Below are 20,607 nucleotides of genomic sequence, written 5' to 3' on the forward strand. Positions count from 1 at the left end.
AGAGAGAGAGAGAGAGAGAGAGAGAGAGAGAGAGAGAGAGAGAGAGACATACACCTCGAGTATTTCCGTCACCGATACTCTCACGAGTCCTGGCAAGACCTCCCCGTTAATGCGACCACGGGCTTGTCGGCGCGAGGCCGACATAACGCGACGCGACTGGAAAATCGAAACCGACAACGAGCTGAGTTTCCTGCCGGTGCGCCAAGGAGACGAACGTACCGGAGAATAGGAGTCGATGTGCATCGGGTATAAAGCACGGCGCAAAGTCGGCTATACCCTTGCACTCATTTCGCGCGCTCACACACATCCCCATCGCTCTCGCTCAGTTCTATGCCAGGGAGAAGTAACACACGTACACATAATGGCTCGAACCGGTATCGAACGCCCCGATGTCTGTGGTGCGCCAATGCTTGCGGTGAAGAGGCACGTTACGTTTTCTCGTTACCGTTTGAGGTTCCTTTGTGCCTTCCAAACCGCCGGCAAAGTCAGCGTTCAGCACGAAGTCAATATTATCTGAGAAATTTCTCGCTGGAAACTGGAATATAATAGTCCCGTCTTTCATCCGCTTTACGCAATGCTGCACTGCAAACGTAATTTGTCTTTCAAACCTCGTGACGTCAAGCGTCCATGACAATCGATCGCTGATGTTCCCCGAGCCCGTGCCCGTAGTAATGAGCGATTTCATTTCATTTCATTTTTCATCTTGCGCAAGTATTCACGCAATCTGTCTAAAACTTGTGGACATTTATGTCCTTTTACGCATAAAACAAATGGTTACTGAAAAATGTAATCAAATATTTGTAACTTTCACGCATGCCATGGTGTACATACGTGTATGCGTGTGTTATATGTGTAGGTAAATTGTTAGCATGTGAGCTATTCTAGTATTTGCGTTTATATATTGGAAATTCCAGGTATTTAAATGGAGTGAGCTTTCTTTTTTATTTTTTACATGAAAAAACGTGAATCAGATAGGATAAAAATATATTTTGCTTTAATTATTTTATAGATTACGAGAGACGTAGATTTAAAAATATTGAAAATGCCACGTTTGCTTTTTCAATATTTTATACAATCCATATAATTGCGCTATTTTTCATAGTCGTCGCTATTAACACACATTTGTGAAGGCATTTTCGCGGCCGGCGCAATAAATACGCATAAGAATCACTTACGTACGTCTGGTGTAACATTCGCGGATACATTAGCAGCAATAATCGTTGGCCGAGGATTTCGCTTGGAAATGAATGTACCTGGGTTATCTCTACGGTTATAACGCGAAAAAGGGCACTTAAGGCTACAAGAAAGGGGAATGGGATGAAATATCTGCGACCCATCCTTCGCTTATGGGCCGGAATACATCACGTACTAATTCCCAAATAGGTGGCCAACCCTCCACTTCGTCTTCGAGTAAAGCTGTTCGCTTATTTTTACGCCGCCGAGAATACGCCGCGGGAAACGTTATGCAAAGCACGCCCCGGCATCGACGGGAATGGACGCTAATTTATTTCGGGGTGCTTTCGTGCGCGCATGCCGCTTTCTCTACGCACATTCGCCGTTTAAAACGACGACGGCGGGGATGAGCCTCCGAAAGATTTCACGTCATTCGCAGAAGCGTAATGTCCCGTGAAAATTTCGAAACATTTTCGCCGGTACGCGCGCGCAACGCGAAACTTTATTATCAAGTCCGACGATTGGGAACCAATTTTGCCGAAGTTTAATAACGTTATAGGTGGAACGCTGATCTTTCTAGGTCGACGCAGGTAATATCATGTAGTATTATAGACACGTACATCAAGTACATGTCTATAACTTTAATATATGAACGTAATATTCACATAATATGTACATATCTGTACGCGGCATATGTTCCTCTCTCTCTCTCTCTCTCTCTCTCTCTCTTTGCATCCTACATTATACGAACGTTAGACAAATATTTTATCTTTGATACATAGCGATAAAAAGCTTATTTTAATTTATTTTGTTTTTTCTAGCAATTTTTTCGTATTTTAAAATCTCTCATTTTTTTTTATTTTACATAGGTAAATAGATAAAGTGAAAATGCAGATTGAAAATATACACTCATAACGCATATAGAGAAGAACATGAAAAATGTAAAAATCCATGAATAGAACGGATGATATGAAAACAATTAGAAGAGAACCACAAGCCAATGATAACTCCATTAATGGCGTTATTCATAATGTAATGTGACATGACAACGCTTGAGCTCACGCGATATATGATAATAGCGCATAGTCTAATCTTAACTGGCATCGATTGCCCTACCGTGAAATAATCAGATCGCTGCAGTTAAATTGAGTCACCTCGATCGCACGGGGTGGAGAGAGACGATAAAATTTGGGCGTGCCCGAAAATAATAATTGTCCGCGTTCTCCTTTGTTCGCGTCTGCCGCGGCGTGTCCGCCGTGAAATTCTGGCCCCGACCGGGCCATATTGCGGTTTCCCATTAAGCCGAAAGTTTTAAAGGTTTCCGTTAAACCGGTAAGCGAGTAGTTCCGACACAAGGCCTGCGGGACTACTTGATTAAAATCCCCTGAAAGTGCGACCCGCCGGGCAGAATCTCCCGGCACTCTGCATTGTTTATGGAACAATAGATAGGTTTGCCGCGCAGCTTGTAGCACGGGGTTGGCTACCAAGGATTCAGCACCCTCTCGCATCCTACTGCAGGCCGGGTAACAACTTTATCCCTTTCACCGCTTTCATCGCTGCATCACGTGTATATATATGTTGCGTTCCCTTTCAGCAGCGAAATCTTCAGCTGTGCTGTACGGTGAAATTTAATAACCCGCAATTTTTATTTTGTCCGTAGTAAGTTTTGTAATTGAAACGCGTGAAAACACATAAATATGTAAAGATGATAACTATACGCGCGGAAATATATGCGCATTACAAATATTAAATATTATTATCGTATATATCGATTTAGAAAGCATCGTCGATTCCTGTGTCATAGTATATCCTTACATTAATAAAATAAAATATACATAAATAAATTTCTAATACATAAATAAAATTCTAATAAAATTATATAAGAAAGAAAAAAGCGCGAAGTATTCTTAGACGTGGATAAAAATGTGTGATACGTTTATAAGAGCGTCACACATAACTTGCAGCATCTTGTGTATTTTTATAACACCTTATTGCTCCTACGCAGTTCGGTCAAATGGACGTGAAGTTTCTCGCGTCTCACGATGCTTTCAACTTTATTATAAGAAAAAACTTGAATAGGTTTTCCATCGCTGTATACATATATTGTTTCTTTTGCATTTTCTTAAAATGTCGGTTTAAACTGCATAGTATAAGTAACGAGGAAAAGCATATCAACTTCATTTCGTAAATTGTTCCATTTTACATATCTATAAGTGGCATACTATAATAACAAAGATGCATAATAAACGATAGCAGCTCGAAAGCACTTCTTCGTGAAATCGTTAAATCAATAGTATTACAATCAAATTCAGTTCTATATTTGTTCTAATTTTTTTGGCTAATTGTTACATATTACGTGAATCATTTGCATTTTAAATTGTGTGGTGTAACGTATATTGCTTGTATAATATGTGCGATGGAAAATTACTCGATCGATGGTATCGGAAATATGCGAAACATTTGTTGAATATGTGATTTCTATATCCAGATAAAATATGTATCTCATGTGCAATTAAGTAACGACAGCGAGAGATAGCGCACAGATCATTCTATCAAATATGGCAGTTCCTCTGCTAATATGACGATCCGCTTTATACCGGCCTGGTTCGATACGCATACACGCAATGCGTTATGTGTGTAATCTCTCTCGAAATGAGAATAAAGAAATAGGTCAGGTTATATGCGTATAGCATTATCGTTTGTGACATGCATTATGAGGATAATCAGAATTATGCCATCTTTTTATATGTTAAGGTACAATAAGCCATTAACTTTGTCATAGAATAGTACAATGGAAAATCACATTACTCTAATAATTATTTATAGGCTCAATTTTTCTGTTGATCGGAACAAAATATTTTACTTTTCAAACATTTTCTGAGCATTTGTTATCAAACAGCATCTAATTTACATATCTGCTTTGCTTTCACGCGTGGGATATATTATTGCCATTCTGTATCGGACAGAATCGGTGGCAATAATGCGATTATCGGTACTGGATTGTCTTTATAATGTCTAAGCAGCTCTCGTGACAAGGTACTGGCATAATTCATCTTCGCAGAGTTTAATCTACCTCCTATCTGCTTTATGTCATCTGCGCCAGGCATATCAAACCAACATGCCAGAAATGAATGCAGCGTAGATGCAAATAGCTCTCCGGCAAGGCGCAAAGTGCTCTTTGTCGCACAACATGCAATAAAAGTTTCGACGCATATGCGCATCGCGCGCTTTCAGCGGCCCGCGCTTCGATGAATGCTGTCTTCTTTGTCGACATTATCGATATCTATACATTTCGAAATAACGCTAATATTATCACGCTTATTAATTCGTGAGAAGAATTATAACTGCGGCGAGCTACGCCTGCCAAATTGTATTACATGTTACACAATAATTACTTTGTCCGGAATATGGTATGAGAGGATTTTTCAGCGATCTGCTCTGCTATTTACAACGCAAAACACGTTTTAATTAAAAAATATCGTTTAATTCAAAATTCGATTATTAATTAATTGCTTATAGGTTTCATAGCAGAGTATACAACCTGTATTTTCCGCATAGAAATGTATTTGCAAACATTTTATGCTGCAATAAAAACTGAAAATGTTAGAAGAGTATATTAAATGTATTTTCCTAAACCTTTTGCAGTTTACATACTAATATATGTGAACATTTTATGTTCCAGTGAATGTTGTGGATGGCGAAGTGCTGCATATCGTGAAGATAAGCCGTCTTCACATGGGAGCTTATTTATGCATAGCTTCAAACGGCGTTCCGCCATCGGTGAGCAAACGCGTCTCGCTACGTGTGCAATGTAAGTTACTAATTTTGCCACGTTATCAAAGAATTTCCATCACGCGCCATAAACATTCCTTGAAATTTAGTACACACATAAACGTAATATGAATAATGGATGCAATTCTTAATAAAAGGCAGGAATTGCGCGCAGTGATAAAATTTTTAATAAAAAGAAATAAAAGCAGAAAATAATATTGAAAGATTTTCCATACCATTTAATATTTATTTATAAATACCGATCGGAGAAACACTTCAAAATATTCGTAAAGCGACGGATCCGTGCCCGTCCATGGCCATTAACCTAACGAATTCAGATAAAACCAATAGTTCGCAAAGGCTGCGATTTTAATATTGATTTCTCTGATTGAAAAAGTTTGTGGGAATTATTTTCCAGCGTGAGTATCTCGAAACTGAACCAATCGAAACTTCGCAGAATCATGTCGGATCGAACATAAATTAAAATATCTGAATGAGTATATACTTTAAATTTTATATTTTTACAGTTCCTTTTAATATATTTAAATTGTTAATTATATTTTATATATTATGTGCAACTAAGCATTTTTGAAATTAAACTTAGAATAATACTTTCTTAGTTAAGTAGATAGAAGTGCCATGTCCGAGCTGGATCCTGATAGCCTAATATTTTTGTGTGCATTTTGTATACTTTTTCTAAATGGGAAAAATAAATTGCAGTTCAACAAACTGCGCGCCGATTATTTGTCGGTCTTGAAACACAATTCTCTACTGGAACAGTATAAATATATGTATTAAATCATTTAACCTTTAGAGGCCGGGATTTTTTTTTTTTTTTTTTTTTTTTTTTTTTTTTTTTTTTTTTTTTTTTACTATTTTCCCTTATTCAACACACCAAATTTTGCCTGAAAACCTTAAATAGCTTGTGTTTTTTGGGTGGTCGATATTTCGACCACCTCCGGCCTTTAAAGGTTAATCAATTTAACTCAAAGACTTTCCTCTAAATTGAGAATCATATCGGTCCAATTTTACTTATTATTTTTATAATAATACTTTCTCTTAACTTATTAACTCTTTAAAATTAATTAATCAGTCTGTGAAAAACAATTATATCTAATACATATACACATATATAATGCACGCATGATTCTGTTTATCGTATTATATTTACAATGTAAATAGCAATATCGGATATACATATTTTTAGGGATTTATTCAGTATGGATTATATTGATTTTACATCAATATCATACTATTGAATACTGGATTTTGCGCTGACACTATTGATTCCTCCGGTATATCTATATATGCCATTAGCGAAAACTACGATGTCATCGTAATACTATGCACTTTGGTATTATGATAAGAGTGGGATAAAACTTGAGAAGAGAAGCGACTATTGTCGCGTAAGGATACCGGCGTATTTTTCTGTACAAGAAAAGATGATAAGAAAGGATGATGGAGAGAAACCCGTTTTTATCATGCCTCCCCGATTGCGAAGGCGCGCGTAACTTGGTAAATGCTGGTCGCTGGAAGTAGTAAAGCACGATGTTGGATATATTATACTTTTAATGAACTCGACGTGGTTCATAAACGTTAGAAATGAAATAAAGCCACTACTTTTCTTTGATATATGAACTACGCTAATATCGTTGCTCGTGAACTAGTTTTTATTAATATCTCGACATTACGCCAACTGCGTACGTTGTACATAATTTCCAACAAGTCTTGTAGTATTATAAATATCTTGTAGTATTTTATGTTCTATCGTGCTATAGATTTGACAAAATATTACAATTCACAACATATTATTCATCAAATAAAAATTATATTTTTAAGGACAATTTTCTTTTATTGTTAGATTAAAAATACATGTTTTTTTAACATTGATTATAAGTATTCGTTCGTGCAAAATAATCATAGGTACGTTAGAAAATTTGTACCTAAATTTCAGTCACGCATTAACATATACTGTGATATAATTTAAATTGTAGTGTTTTACATTGCATTGTAAAAATTTGAAAGTAAATATCAATAATTATAAAGATAAATACATTTATATGTAGGAGCAGGATAAGTGAACTGATCATATTTAACGAACATCGCTGCAACTCGACGAAGAGTGGTTGTTCTTCATCCGAAGCATTCTCGCGCGATGCGCCATGCATTAGGTCGGTTTTCAACGTCTCATTTAGCCACCGATTTATGGGCGGCTACTTGACCCAGATATGGTCGATATACGTCCGTGCAATCTCCCCGCACAGTCATTTCAACCGTCGCCCATCTACCCAACAATTCTCGGGTTCTACTTAGTTTGGGGTGCGAAACGCGTCTCCGCGCCGTCTTTTCTGGCACATTAGTTTCTCGCTTCTGCGCCTCTTCCTTCCCATAAGCGAGCACAAATATTAATAATCGTCCGAGAAATTCGAGGCTCGAACGGCAATTTCGTACGAGGGTCACGAATTGCGTCAACTATTTGGCCACTTACACACGACCCACGCGGCATAGTATTTTTTTTCAGATTCCTCTAGAAATATTATATGACATACTGTGCTATATTCTCCCGGATGTTGACTTGCTGACGGTGCGTGGTGCATGATAAACGCACGAGTATTACTAACTCATGGCGTAAATTAATACCGGTCGTGTATCACAGAAATATATCGTCTAACAACTTTTTCAGTGACTTTATCTTTAGTGCATTAGAGGTGGATGGTGTGCAATTATAATACAATTTATATAAAGATTGAGTTTATTCCAGCGATAGTTGTGATTATGAAATAAAAAGTTTTTAAGATTTTATTTCTGGAAAAATTAAAATCTGAAGCCAATTATAGTTCAGACATGTAGATATAAATATAATATATACTTAATTTTTTCTGGATTAGTGATTTAATACTTACATAAACGTTACAGACTCGTGAATCAAATTTTTAGACGTGCCAGCATAAATGTTTCAGTAAATAAAAATTATATTTTTAAATTACGTATTAAATGATATGCTATGAAATTGTAGTCTCGTTTAGTGTCGAAAAATTCATTGATAGCAGCAGGATGGTTGGGAAGGGAGATAGGTGGAAAAACTATCCTCTGCTGAAAGTGCACTCTCTAGTAGTAAATCGCGATGTACATCCGTCCGTAAAAGACGAAACTATGACACGACTCTATCCATACATCGAGGTATCAATATCGATCGGAAAAGAAATATCACATATTCACGATACACCAATATCAATTGAATTTTTATGTAAAATGGTACAGCTTCTTTAAAATACTTGCCTATAATAAGTATAAAACTTAACTAGCAAAATGATAAGCTAATAGTTTAATAAAATCAATATTGATCAGAAAAGAACAGTCACGTATTCACGATACACCAATATTAATTAAATTTTTATATAAAATGGTACATTTTCTTTAAAGTACTTACTTATAATAAGCATAAAACTTAACTTAGCAAAATGATAAGCTAATAGTTTAATAAAAAATACACATGCTTCTTGCGAGAATCAAAATTTAACTATAAGAGAACTTATAAAGAATTCAATCAGATTGTATACTAAAGATTTCTCTTTTATTAGAATGTTTTTCAAATATAATTTACATATTTTTAAAAACGTAGCAAAGATACGTAGTTAGTAGCAAAGATACTTATAAATTCGTAAAACAGATCGATGAGAGATTTTACGGGAACATTTTTTCTCATTAAAAGAATTAATAAAATTTTATGTTGCAACCTGTTTTGTTCTTCCAGTAGAAAATTTCTTGATGAAGCCAACGTGCAGTCTACATTGCACGCAACGGCATGTCTATTTTTGGATAGTGCTTTTAAATCATGACAACCTCCAAAGATGAGAGACTACATACATATATATATATATAGTTGCATGCAATATTGCGCGCTTTTTTGCGAGGTTCTACTGAATTTTCGGACGTCAAAAACGACTTGTAACTTGGAGAGGAAAAGAGAATTCTAAATACATATTTGTACAAGCTTTCTACATTGTTTTAATGAGTTCACCGCTTAGCATTTAATAGGCTGCTTCAGCATTTAACTTCAAACTGTTAGATTGGCCTGATCTCAAGCAAGATAATTTTTGTTGGTTAATATTGTGCTGCATTTGTATTTTACAAATATTCTATATTCTATATACTACAAATTTTATAAATATACGAGTTATATAATTATATAAAACGTACACGCAGCAAGACTTTACGAATATCGTTAGTTGATTCAGTTGTTACAATCAATTTAAAACTCTGAAATATTTTTACATTTTCCATAATTACTATTTTGTCTTATATATTAATGCAAATTTATTCATTGCGTCCATCGTTCCTAGAAACTGGAAAGTATATATACATAATTCATGGTGAATATCATTTCTATTTTACAGTTCCACCCATGCTCTCTATACCAAATCAGTTGGAAGGAGCGTATATTGGACAAGACGTTACTCTTGAATGTCACACCGAAGCTTATCCGAACTCGATCAATTATTGGACAACCGAACGCGGCGACATGATAGTCTCTGGTAATTTTAAAAATCCGAATGCACATATTTCTTATAATTATTGCATGTTTGATTTGATTTGATATACTTAGAATTCAGGTAATATTTAAACAAAAAGAAATAGCGTTTTAATTGTTTTTTAAATATTACTTATCTGACTGCATGTCTAATATGAAAATAATCATGCAACATGGAGAAAGAATATCAAAACTGATAGTAATAATATTCTTGAGTATTCTAGTCGTCACTTGTTTATAAAATTGTACAAATTGTAATAGATTTTTATAATGAAATATTAAATATCAATTTTATTTTAAGAATAAGTGGACAATTAAAAATTTCAAAATTCTGACTACTCGCTGAAAACTTTATACTCGAAGTGTGAAAGATGTAAACAAGTCATTATTAGTAGGTCTTGACGTATAAATGTAAATAAATAAAAATGCCATGTGCATTTGATATATTACATTTAAAATCTCTCGTCTTATCACAATTTCACAATTTTATTTTTAAATGGAAGCCAGAGAACCTGGTTTTATTGGCACAGGCAATTCGGTTTCAGGCGACAAGTACGAGGCGGTAGCCACCGACAGTGGTTACAACAAATACATGATGCTAAAGATACGGAACGTCGGCCCGAAAGATTTCGGTTCGTATAAATGCGTCGCACAAAATTCTCTTGGCGGAACGGATGGTGTCATCAAGTTAGATGGTAAGTCGCGCAATGATAATAATAAAGATATATCTGTACAATATCTGATGCGATATGAGTAAAGTAAAATTCGATAAAGATATATCCTCGCAAAGTGAAAACGTTTAGCGTCGCGCATTGAAGAATATCGAGCAAAGTGATATCACGTTGCGGTCTATTTAAGATCGATTATTCGAAGTCGACGTTTGCGCGCTAATGGTGAAATAATTGGTTTCCAATAGTCAGTTGCTTAAAGATATTTGAGCCTTCGCCGTTAACGAGCAATAGACGGGATTGAATATACTTCTCTTACGAGCATTAATCATAAATTGCTCATTAAATTTGTATCGGACAAAATTATTCGACATAATGCAATTATCAAAAGTCTTTTTTTGTTAAGGATTTCACATTGTTATTAAATACAGGTTTGAATGTAGCACGAATTGCGAAAATCTCAATTCTGAATAATACACGAAAGCGGAGTAGATATATATGATAGGGCGTGGAAGTTTGTGAGGTTTCATGGCGAAACTCCGAAATGTGTTGTTTTCTTGACAACGCTAATAGTAGAGTGTAGAAAGGGAAGTTTTGTTTAGTTTAACCGACGACCCACGCGAAAACAATTGTAGACCGCTTCAACGTGTCTTAGTTCTTGTGAAGCGTAATCATGAAATCTAACCAAACTTCTACGGTATAATGATACTTAACATATTTGTGTCCATCTTCAATAACATTTACATCTATCAGCCTGCATCATCATCAGAGAATGCAATCTTATAACATTGTCGCGCGAATTTAATATTAAAATATACCACTTATTTACTTTAACGCAGAAATCCCAGCTCCGTCGACAACATCCACGACGCAGCCGCCATATTACGCAACATCAGCGCACAAGAATGGTAATTGAAGTTATCTAAATATATATATTGATATTGTTTTTCAGTTTATGTCTGTATTTGTTATATATATACGATAAGTACGTGTATGTGTAGGACAGCTGTAGAAAAGATTACATCGTGATCTAAATTGAGCGGTAAGGTAATGCTTTAACCGCCGGAAGCATCTAATGTGGATCTCGAATTAGGTAGAATAACGTTTTTAACTCAGGATCGAGCGAAGCTTCTCAGAGAGAAATCCGGCATTTATTTATTTTCTCGATTCCTAAGTAAAACCATCCGTTTCCACTCCTCCGTTCGCCAGCAGCCTACCGTAGAGCACCAATGTAAAACCGCCTTTGTGTAATGCATTTTAGGTAGAAACAGTAACAAGAAATCACGACAACGACCTATCGACTACGAGGTCGAGGAATGGCGAAATCCAGGTCAGTAAATATCTATTTTAACACGCTCCGCGTAGAGCTCAGGCATTTCCCACGACGATACACGTTCCGTCCGACCGCCATGTCGTTCGAGTAATTAGCGTAATTAAAACCTCGTCAACGCTGTACGATCGGGCGGGTGGAGAAAGAGCCTAAGAGAGAAAATCCACTAAATTGGCAATGCTCGGTGATCCACTTTATCCGCGAGCGAATTACTTCATCGCGTTACTCGGCCCCTTTTATTGACCGGGAAGGATTCTGCGGTCATTCCTTCGCTGTCGTAAAATCCAATGTGAGGATATACGTTAACTGGCTATTTGCTTAAGCTTATTGAGCGAAAGTCAATAATCATGTGATAAATGTAAAATTTTTTGCGAATTTAAATAAAAGCGCACTTTGTAAATGAAGTAACTGATGAAGAGTTAAAAAGTTCCGAGATGAAAACTTTTGCTTAACATTATTAACTTAAAAAACACAATAGTGACTGATATGTGATTTTCTATTACAAATTTACTGAGTTTAATTAATCTTTTTATTGAAAAATGTTGAGTATAATTATTATTTTCTTTTTGATAAATATTTTGATGGAAAATTTACATTTGTATTATTGTTATAATTCTGTATATATACCGTGTTGTGTTCTATTACAAATGCTCTTGTATCGATCAGTTTTAAGCTGTAAGGGATTATAAGATGTCCTTCGAAACATTTTACCGTAAATCCTACATACAAGTTTATTATCCTCAGATTCTGAATTTCAACCGCAATAACAGTTGATATATGTTCCACGAGGCATCCAATCACATTTCATGCCTCGACAAACACAGAGGGTCGTTGTTTTCTTTATGAGAATTTGGTGTATTTTCCAAACAATAATAGTTATAGTTAAATTGCATATAAGAGTTTTAGTGTCTAAATCTGTTTAAACGGATTGTTTTCGCGATGCTTTCCGATTTCTATTGCAAGAGGTAGACTTTGCGCGTTAACGACTTGAAGCACTTCACAGATCCTTATATTATACAAGCCAGCTGACGGAGATTGGCGGCAGAATGCAAGTTCAAAACTCACTTGGAATGACTTTGTTCAAAGATTTCCCCGAGCGTCAGGCCAGCTTTCCCTTCCTGAAGTTTACTTTCAATTAATGAAAAACGAGCTGCGTTGACCCGCGGCCGTCTGCTGCCTCCGGTATCAGGAAGTGGAAAGAAGGAAATGGAGAGAGGCAAACTCCTCCGTTATTTTTTCTTCTCGCTTCATGTTTTTTCCTTCTTTTCCTTAAAAATTGATTGCCTTCTTACCTCGTGTGCGTACAATTGTATTTTGTATACTATTCGACTATTTTTTACAATCAACCGCTTCTTATCTCTGTTGTTATAGAAACAATTAATATATATTCACTTTATAATACCTACGAAAGTTAAATTACAAATTACATGGAATGATTTTTACAGGCCATTTATCGTAATTTTTGACAGCATACACTTGATTAAATCTAATTCAAGAAATTTGATTGCAACAGAATACTTTACAAAAAATAATTTGTTCAAATGAGTAAGCATTTGTTATGTTATTGTATTATATACATAGATTATACCAATGAAAGACAAAAACTCGTAAATATAGATTAAAATTGAACTTGTACAGCAGAAGATTTTTGTTACGCCACAAGTCAGTCGAAAAAAGTTATTGACGTATTTTCGATAAGTGGCCAAATGATTTTAGCGTTTGTTGTAACTAATCAGAAGTTCGAATACCTCGAAGCGATTTCGAAGCCACTGAAATATAATCAATGGTAAGAGAATGTACAGACTAAAGCGCCAGTAAAGATGTTGTTAAAGTGTTGGAAAATGGCTCGTCTGTCGCCGACCATGCGGAAAGTCACGTACAGTGGATTTTACTGGTAGGTGGGAATAACTTTTTCCGAACGGACGTGCGGTTTCGACGTCCGTTTCTGGCGGGCAAGCCAAGGGGTACGATGAACTACTCTCGAGAAACGCCTTGCATTTGGGACGACTATCTGCCAGTGCTAGGATAAAAGCAAAAAAGGACATTGTTCTCAAGTTGTTACATTCTAGTTTTTTGCAGAGAACAAATTTTGATAATATCGTTCTAAACGTCCTAAATATCTGCTTGCTAAGAAATAAGATAAATTTTTCAGAAAATAATAATTGAAATTTAAACTTTATCAGATCGAGAGAGAGAGAGAGAGAGAGAGAGAGTCCAGACGGATAACGATAATAATAACTTGAAAAATTATTTACTTATTAATTAATATTACTACTTAAAATAAAATTTCGAATATCATAGTCTACGCACAATATATTTTTTATAGGACTGTTATATTGTTTAATATTTGTTAAGTATATGAAGGTATTATAATAATAATATTGTCAATATGACCTAGTTTTGAAATTTTAATGGAACAGTTTGATAGTGAAACTAATAAAACGAGTAAAAGTTTTGTTTCATCTAGATAGTACCGCTGTTAATAAATGCAACTTGTTACAAGAGAATAGATCCTAGATTATTCGATAATGCCGTGGGTGGAAGTCATTAAGGTAAATCGGGGTCATGAAGTTTTATCGCCGCAATAATCGTACATTCTGATGTATGGCCTACCGTCATTGATATATTCGTTTCTATAACATTACTGACTATACATTAGTGCCACAGGTGGCGATGTTGATTCGACTTCAATTCATTTATCAAAGTTCGGACAATCAATAAAAGTTACTGTCGGTAGATGTGAGTTTAATCGGATAAAAATGGAGCTTTTTCTAAAGTTTCTGACGCCTGCATACTATTCAATCTACTTCATACAGTAGATATTTATAAAATTTACCGATAACTGTTTATACGCTCTTCAGACTAACCGTACGCGTAAATTTAACTCTTTTATTAACACACTTATTATTAAATCTATTTAAGGGTTAATTCACGCTTGATGTAGGTCTATGTGAATCAGGACTTTTTACTATTTTTATTTTTAATTGTTATGATCATCAGACAATGTTATAAGAGAGCATATATAATTTTGTTTCGTTCGCAGAGTTATGTTGAAAATTACTTTCTTTCGCGTACTGGAGCGTAAAAATTTGTTTAAACAACCTTATTAAAGTTTACGGACTTTAAGTGTAGCTGAGCACACCGGAAGCACGATATATCATGACGCGCTTCGCGTAGCAGCTCCTAGCTACGTATCTCACCGGTGTCTCATCGCTCTTCTCGCCACATAACAAATGAAAAAGCTCGCAAGACACATCTGCGAATTACTGCGGCGCCGCAATTAATCCAGTAACATTTCATCCGGCTGGTTTCTTTGATGATAACGACTGATAAGAGCCGATTTAACAGACGTCGGATGTATTTAATCTCAAATGAATTTACCCTTCTGCGTTCTCTGGGGGGGGTGGGGGGGGGCCTGGCCGCTTCTCATCGCCGAGGGTTTTATCTCGTTAAAAAGGGATTTGCGCGAGTTGAACATCGTAGAAATTCCAGTAGAACCGAGAGTTTGCTCGAATTTAATTCCTGGACGCGCGCGAGCAGGGGGGGGGGTTCACGACTCTCCTCCTCGTCCCTCTCTCTCTTTGTCCCCCCTCCCTCGTTTCGCATTATCCGCAACAACTCCTCGTATTTATCTTCCGTATCCGCTCGTTACCGTACGTGCATGTATACGGTCGCGCCGAGAATGAGGCCACCGAGGAAATGAGCCGCCGAGCTTGACGATTTTCGCGTATTCTCAAGCGCTACCAACTATTTGTTCCGGGCGCCGCGCAGCTGGCAAACGGCGATAGCACGGGCCACGTTACGTGAAAATACAACCAAGAAGTTTGTCCAAAACGCGGTGTCGACGGCGCGGCGGTGGTGTTCGCGGTTGGCGATACAAAGTGCAAAATGGTATTCCGATGGTCGTCTGCCTTGCGGCTAACCCCATTGACCGGCGCGAAAGAATATTATTTTTTGGTTGATTAATAAACTGTCTCCTTTACTATTAGCAGCGCACTCGAGCTTTCTTTATTATAAGTGCTAGTTATGATATTTGTGACAGAAATACAAATCTCAGATTGCTGTCACAAATATCGCAACTAACACTGAGACGGATGTAAATTATTTACGCAGGATTCACGCTTATAAGAGAAATAAAATTTATTTTTTGAATATACAAATTTTATATTTATTAAGAAAAAAGCAAATAAAACTCGATTTTTGAATATATAAATAATATATTTATTATGAATAAGTAATTCGTATTTTTAATAAAATAATATTTTATTAATAACGGTTTCTTTTCTGTTATAAGTAAAATTGGATAACACAGTCCATGTTATTTGATGGGAATTGATGGACAGGTTTAAAATGGTTCTAACTGTTGCATATATTGATTAAATGTCCATTTCCAGCGCATAGTCTGCAGCAAAGTATATTATATCGAAGAAATTTTTACGACAATTATTCTAAAACGATTTATAATTGATTATATAGAGATTATATAGAATCAATCAAATTTTTGAAAACTTGTTAACCCAATCAACAGAAATAATCTAGTATAGCTTGGATTATATAAGCTAACTAGACACTTGCAAATAACTACTACACTCGCGTTTCTCTCTTGTTCGATCTTCTGCTTGTTCCGTCGTATAACGAGTTGGATAGTCTACTGTATAATGTATTTATGTCACAAAAATAATATTATTATGATAAATGAATTTCATCACATATATAAATAGACGCCATTACGTCGACTAAATGCATTAAACACATGCAATTCGTTGAAAACATTTTACCTGTTCTTCAATTTTACAACTTTTATAGTAACGCATTTTACAGAGAACAATGCATAACCTTTAGAGATATTTTAGGTGTTTTTATATGCTCATCTGTATTGAATTATTGGTCTCATCAAGAACAGTAAATCAATTATAACCCGGTAGAAGAAAACGAAGGAATATGAGAGAGAAATAGAATTGAGATTTATGTAATATATTTTCTCGATTTTCCAGATATATTTATAAACTCTTAAAGTACATAAAATAGCACTTGTATACTTATATATCTCGATCTTATAAAATTATTTATAATTGTAAATGCTCAAATTTATAACGACATCTAAAGATCTATGACCGCGTGTACTTTGCTCAATATATCCCAGGACTGATCAACGAAAGTATAGGCTGATATTCATAGTCAGATCTTAAGATTGTCTTAAGTTTATCTTTAGATGCTGAACGGCTCGTTTCATTGGCTACGGAGTATCTAAAGATAAACTTAAGACGATTTTTAGATATAAGATCTGACTATGAATATTGGCCATAATATTTTATATCTTAATGTTTCAGTCTTTTTCTCAACTTTCTTTTCTTCTCGTAGCTCTTCTTTTCGGGAACAAGTTAGAAATTATACTCGAGAATGAATGGTTTCTTTATTATGTCCATATAAGTGTTCCCGTTCTGCTGGAACAACCGCAGCGTAGTTTTGTCTGTTTCCAGACTACGATAGGGATTACGGCCCGGCGTCGATGAGGCCACCGGGTGAGGTGCCGGACGTCCGGAGCCCGGGCGTGTACCATCGTGCGCGGCTCGTTCTTCATCTCTCCTCGAGCCTTCTGTCACTGCTGCTACCGGCCATCCGAAGGTGATTCTCACGTCGCAGGAACGGGGCTTCCAGTTCTAGTGTTTATTGGTCGGTAACCGGGCCGGAGACTGCCGGTGCGCGCGCGGTTACCGTTTCCCGGTGCGCCGTCTCCGGGCAAATGACGGACGAGTGCGACGAAACGGGCCGCGCTTAAAATTATTTTCGTACTAAAAGTAAACTTATACAGAGAGAAAAAGAGCGCAAAGAAGATATATATATATATAATATATATAAATATATGAATATATATATAAAATATGTTGTGTAAGTATATATATGCGGTGAGTACGAAGTTAACATTTAGGCTTTCTCGACTGATCGGCGCTTGTGTGAAAATAGCCCGACTCGGTATCCCTATACACGGACAAGCTTCTCGCGTTTCGCGACCGTCTCAACGATCTCTCTTGAACGGAAACGTCAAGGAGAAATGCTGCGCGGCGCATACATTGAGAGCGACCCGTCACCCGCGATGTCCTTCCACCGGGTGATCCCGCGCTGAGTAGCTTCGGGGATTGGGAATACTTAAACCGTGGCGAGGAAACCAGAGACTTCTCGCTGGAAATTCGGGATATCTCGAGGACTGAAAATCCCCGCCCGGCACTCGTGTCCGCCTCTGATCTTTTCTACTTAATCGATGCGAAATGTTAGATTAGCAAAAGCTTGATAATTCGGAACACAACAACGGTGAATCTGCTCGGATTCATTCTAGTATGACCTCTATAATATTTCCCCCGTAACACGCAGATTTCAAAAATATCGCAATTCACGATTGGCCGCATATTAAATGTAACATTCTCCGAACGCTGCTCGATCATACGTAACTATTTCCCCCCCCCCCCCCCCCGATATATTTTTCACTCATATTCATCAGATTCCGATACATCGGATTCCGTGCGAAACGAAACGTCATGTACATTTGCCGTAATTCGCTATAAACCATTCAATAACTATTAGGCGCTAATTAATTGTTTTCTTTTGGAAAAATTGAGGGATAGGTTCATATACTTTCTCATCGACATTTTTGTGTTATACGCACGCATTTTCGCCATATCACGAGAAAGACAAGAGAGAACTGTATTCAGTAAATATACATATACGTATACATAAAAAACCGTAAAAAAGAATATAAATAAACAGATATATATATAGATATATATATACACATACGTACGGATCGTAGTTATGTCGAGACGCATCGCTCGGTAATCTCGTAATTAGCTGTTCGATTGATAAGGAGTGCAAGTATAATTCGAGCGCGTGGTCCTACATGCGTTTATGCGGGGTGCGACTGCTAACAGAGTTCAAAACGGAAATCTGTAAGTTCGCGCCCGAGTATGAGTGTCCTGGGGAAAGAATTAACGCTAGACATCAAGTAGCCTCGAATCATCGACGACGGTGACGCAGAGAGCTTCGTGGCTTCTTTTTGCGCGATTGTGACATTTCGATGGAGCGTAAGTACGGTTTCTATCGCGCGGTCGCGCGACCGCGGTTATCAGAAACGTGTAACAATCCAGAAAAAGGTGCAGCGCGTACTCTTGTTACAATTAATGTTGAATATAGGGCGTATATACATATATATATAAATATCACTCTCTCGTTCTCGAATCGCTATATTGTCGAAAAATTGATTGGCAACGGCATTTCCGAAAGTGATACTCATATTCGCGCAAATTCCTATTTTTCACTCCTCGTTTTGTCCATCGCGTGACCGCGAGGGTCCGGCTATCATGGGCATATACGAAGAGAATGCTCTTGCGACGCTTCAACCACTTTGAATCTCCTCTTACGTTGTACCTGATCATATCGTAAATTGCCATCATACCGTTCGATCTCAGGCGAAACGGATGTGACATGTTGTATGCGCCTTTCCCTGTTAATTCTGTAAATATTGTAGATACGTTGTGCTGTGATCAGTCTGGATCGTCGTCTTTGAGAGGATGACTCGAGGCTGCGCTTGTTAAACCGAGTGTAGAAGGCGAGTGTTGTGAATATTATATACTGTTTGAGATGATATACGGCGGTATTCGATACGATAACGTCGTTTAGTAGAATACCAATGAGGCTGCAGCGATCGTAGCTATATCTCAAATTAAGTTATAATATAACGTTATTAATGTATCATGTCCGACGATTTCACTATGTCAAACGATTTTTATGTACTGGGTGCATCGCCTCGAATGATACGCGCACCGACGATTAGATATAGATAGTGGAACTGTCGGCCTGTATATCTTAATAAATCGAGTACATGACTGCCATTATGCGCACGCGTTGTTTATTAATAAACATCCTTGCAATAAGCCGAATATTTAATTATCCTGTAATCAGTATTACATTTGCAATAATTTTTTAATAATATGTTTGTATTTACGTTGCAGATTTTATTTTTTTGTTGTATGTTCCCGTATTTTCTTCAGAACGAAAAATTGAAAGGAAAGAAAATTTTCTTGCAAGAGGAAAGAAAGAGAGAGGTAAGTATCATTAATTATTTATGCATGTGTATGTGTGAGTTAATACATAATTCGATTTATAAATAATTTTATTACAATTTGGAAGAAAATAAATTTAAATATATCTTAAAAATATTATAAATATTAGTAAAATTTAGAATACTTATTAAATAGTAAAATTATAGCCGCGCATCATAAAATTACAGTTAATATGGATGATTAATAAATTCTTTTATGTCGAGTATTTTTTATTTAATTATTGAAAAATTATATTTATAATAAATTATATATATTTAATTTTAATTATATATAAGTTATAATTAATATGAGCATCAGTAATATCATAATAAATTTTTGTGGAAAATATATTACATTTATTAATTTTTATTTTTAACGATTTTATTAATTTACCTACTGATGTATCATAAATTAGCATCATAAGGACATATTATAATAAACATGTTTCACGTATTGCGACAGCAAATAATATTTGTTTATTTTAACTGAGAGTATAACGTACATTACATGGGACATATTTCATGAAGTCAAATGAAATGTGTTTCATATTTTCTTCGAAAAAATATTCGCGAACTTCACTGCGTGTTACAGTATTATTACAGTTTTTATAGATAATTTTACGAGTACGCATGTAAGTTAATATTTCTAGAATTTTTATAATACATAAATCTTCATACATATTGTATAGCAATTTTTATCGATTGATTAAGTGTATAAGTTTAAAATTTACACAGTCAATATGTCTTTATGTATATATAAAATATTAAATAATTTGTACGTCATGTTAAAAAGCTTTAAAATAATGTTTAAAATATGTTTAACCAAGTACATATAAGTAATATATGTGTACAATTTTACTTCATATGTTAATGATATTGGCAATGATTTTATGTTCATATTTCGATTGTGTTATATTAAAAGATGTAATTAATTAACAACATGAATACTGTGTATAACATATGACGTGTGCAATTAAATTACTATTAAATTATTATCATTAAACATGTAACTCATGCTTTGCATTGATCCATGGGTGTAGAC

The 20,607-nt window shown here is 35.8% G+C and overlaps 1 protein-coding gene across 7 annotated transcripts in view; it reads left to right on the plus strand.

The window, feature by feature from the left end:
• Positions 1–19,359, plus strand: part of LOC112455208 (neurotrimin) — a 175,304-nt gene extending 155,945 nt beyond the window's left edge. For 5 of the 7 annotated variants that reach the window (XM_025017013.1, XM_025017030.1, XM_025017041.1 and 2 more), the window contains exons 6-11: positions 4,856–4,984; positions 9,342–9,479; positions 10,006–10,170; positions 10,983–11,051; positions 11,405–11,473; positions 16,954–19,359. In XM_025017013.1, coding sequence (XP_024872781.1) covers positions 4,856–4,984; positions 9,342–9,479; positions 10,006–10,170; positions 10,983–11,051; positions 11,405–11,473; positions 16,954–17,102 — 719 coding nt within the window. In that variant the 3' untranslated portion in view covers positions 17,103–19,359. The remainder of the gene's footprint in view (positions 1–4,855; positions 4,985–9,341; positions 9,480–10,005; positions 10,171–10,982; positions 11,052–11,404; positions 11,474–16,953) is intronic. The other 2 variants (XM_025017015.1, XM_025017037.1) reach the window with 2 other exon arrangements.
• The last annotated feature ends 1,248 nt before the right edge of the window (positions 19,360–20,607 follow it).

Source organism: Temnothorax curvispinosus, unplaced genomic scaffold (genome assembly GCF_003070985.1).
Source record: "Temnothorax curvispinosus isolate PA1 unplaced genomic scaffold, ASM307098v1 QBEX01000525.1, whole genome shotgun sequence".
In the NCBI taxonomy this organism is placed as follows: domain Eukaryota; kingdom Metazoa; phylum Arthropoda; class Insecta; order Hymenoptera; family Formicidae; genus Temnothorax; species Temnothorax curvispinosus.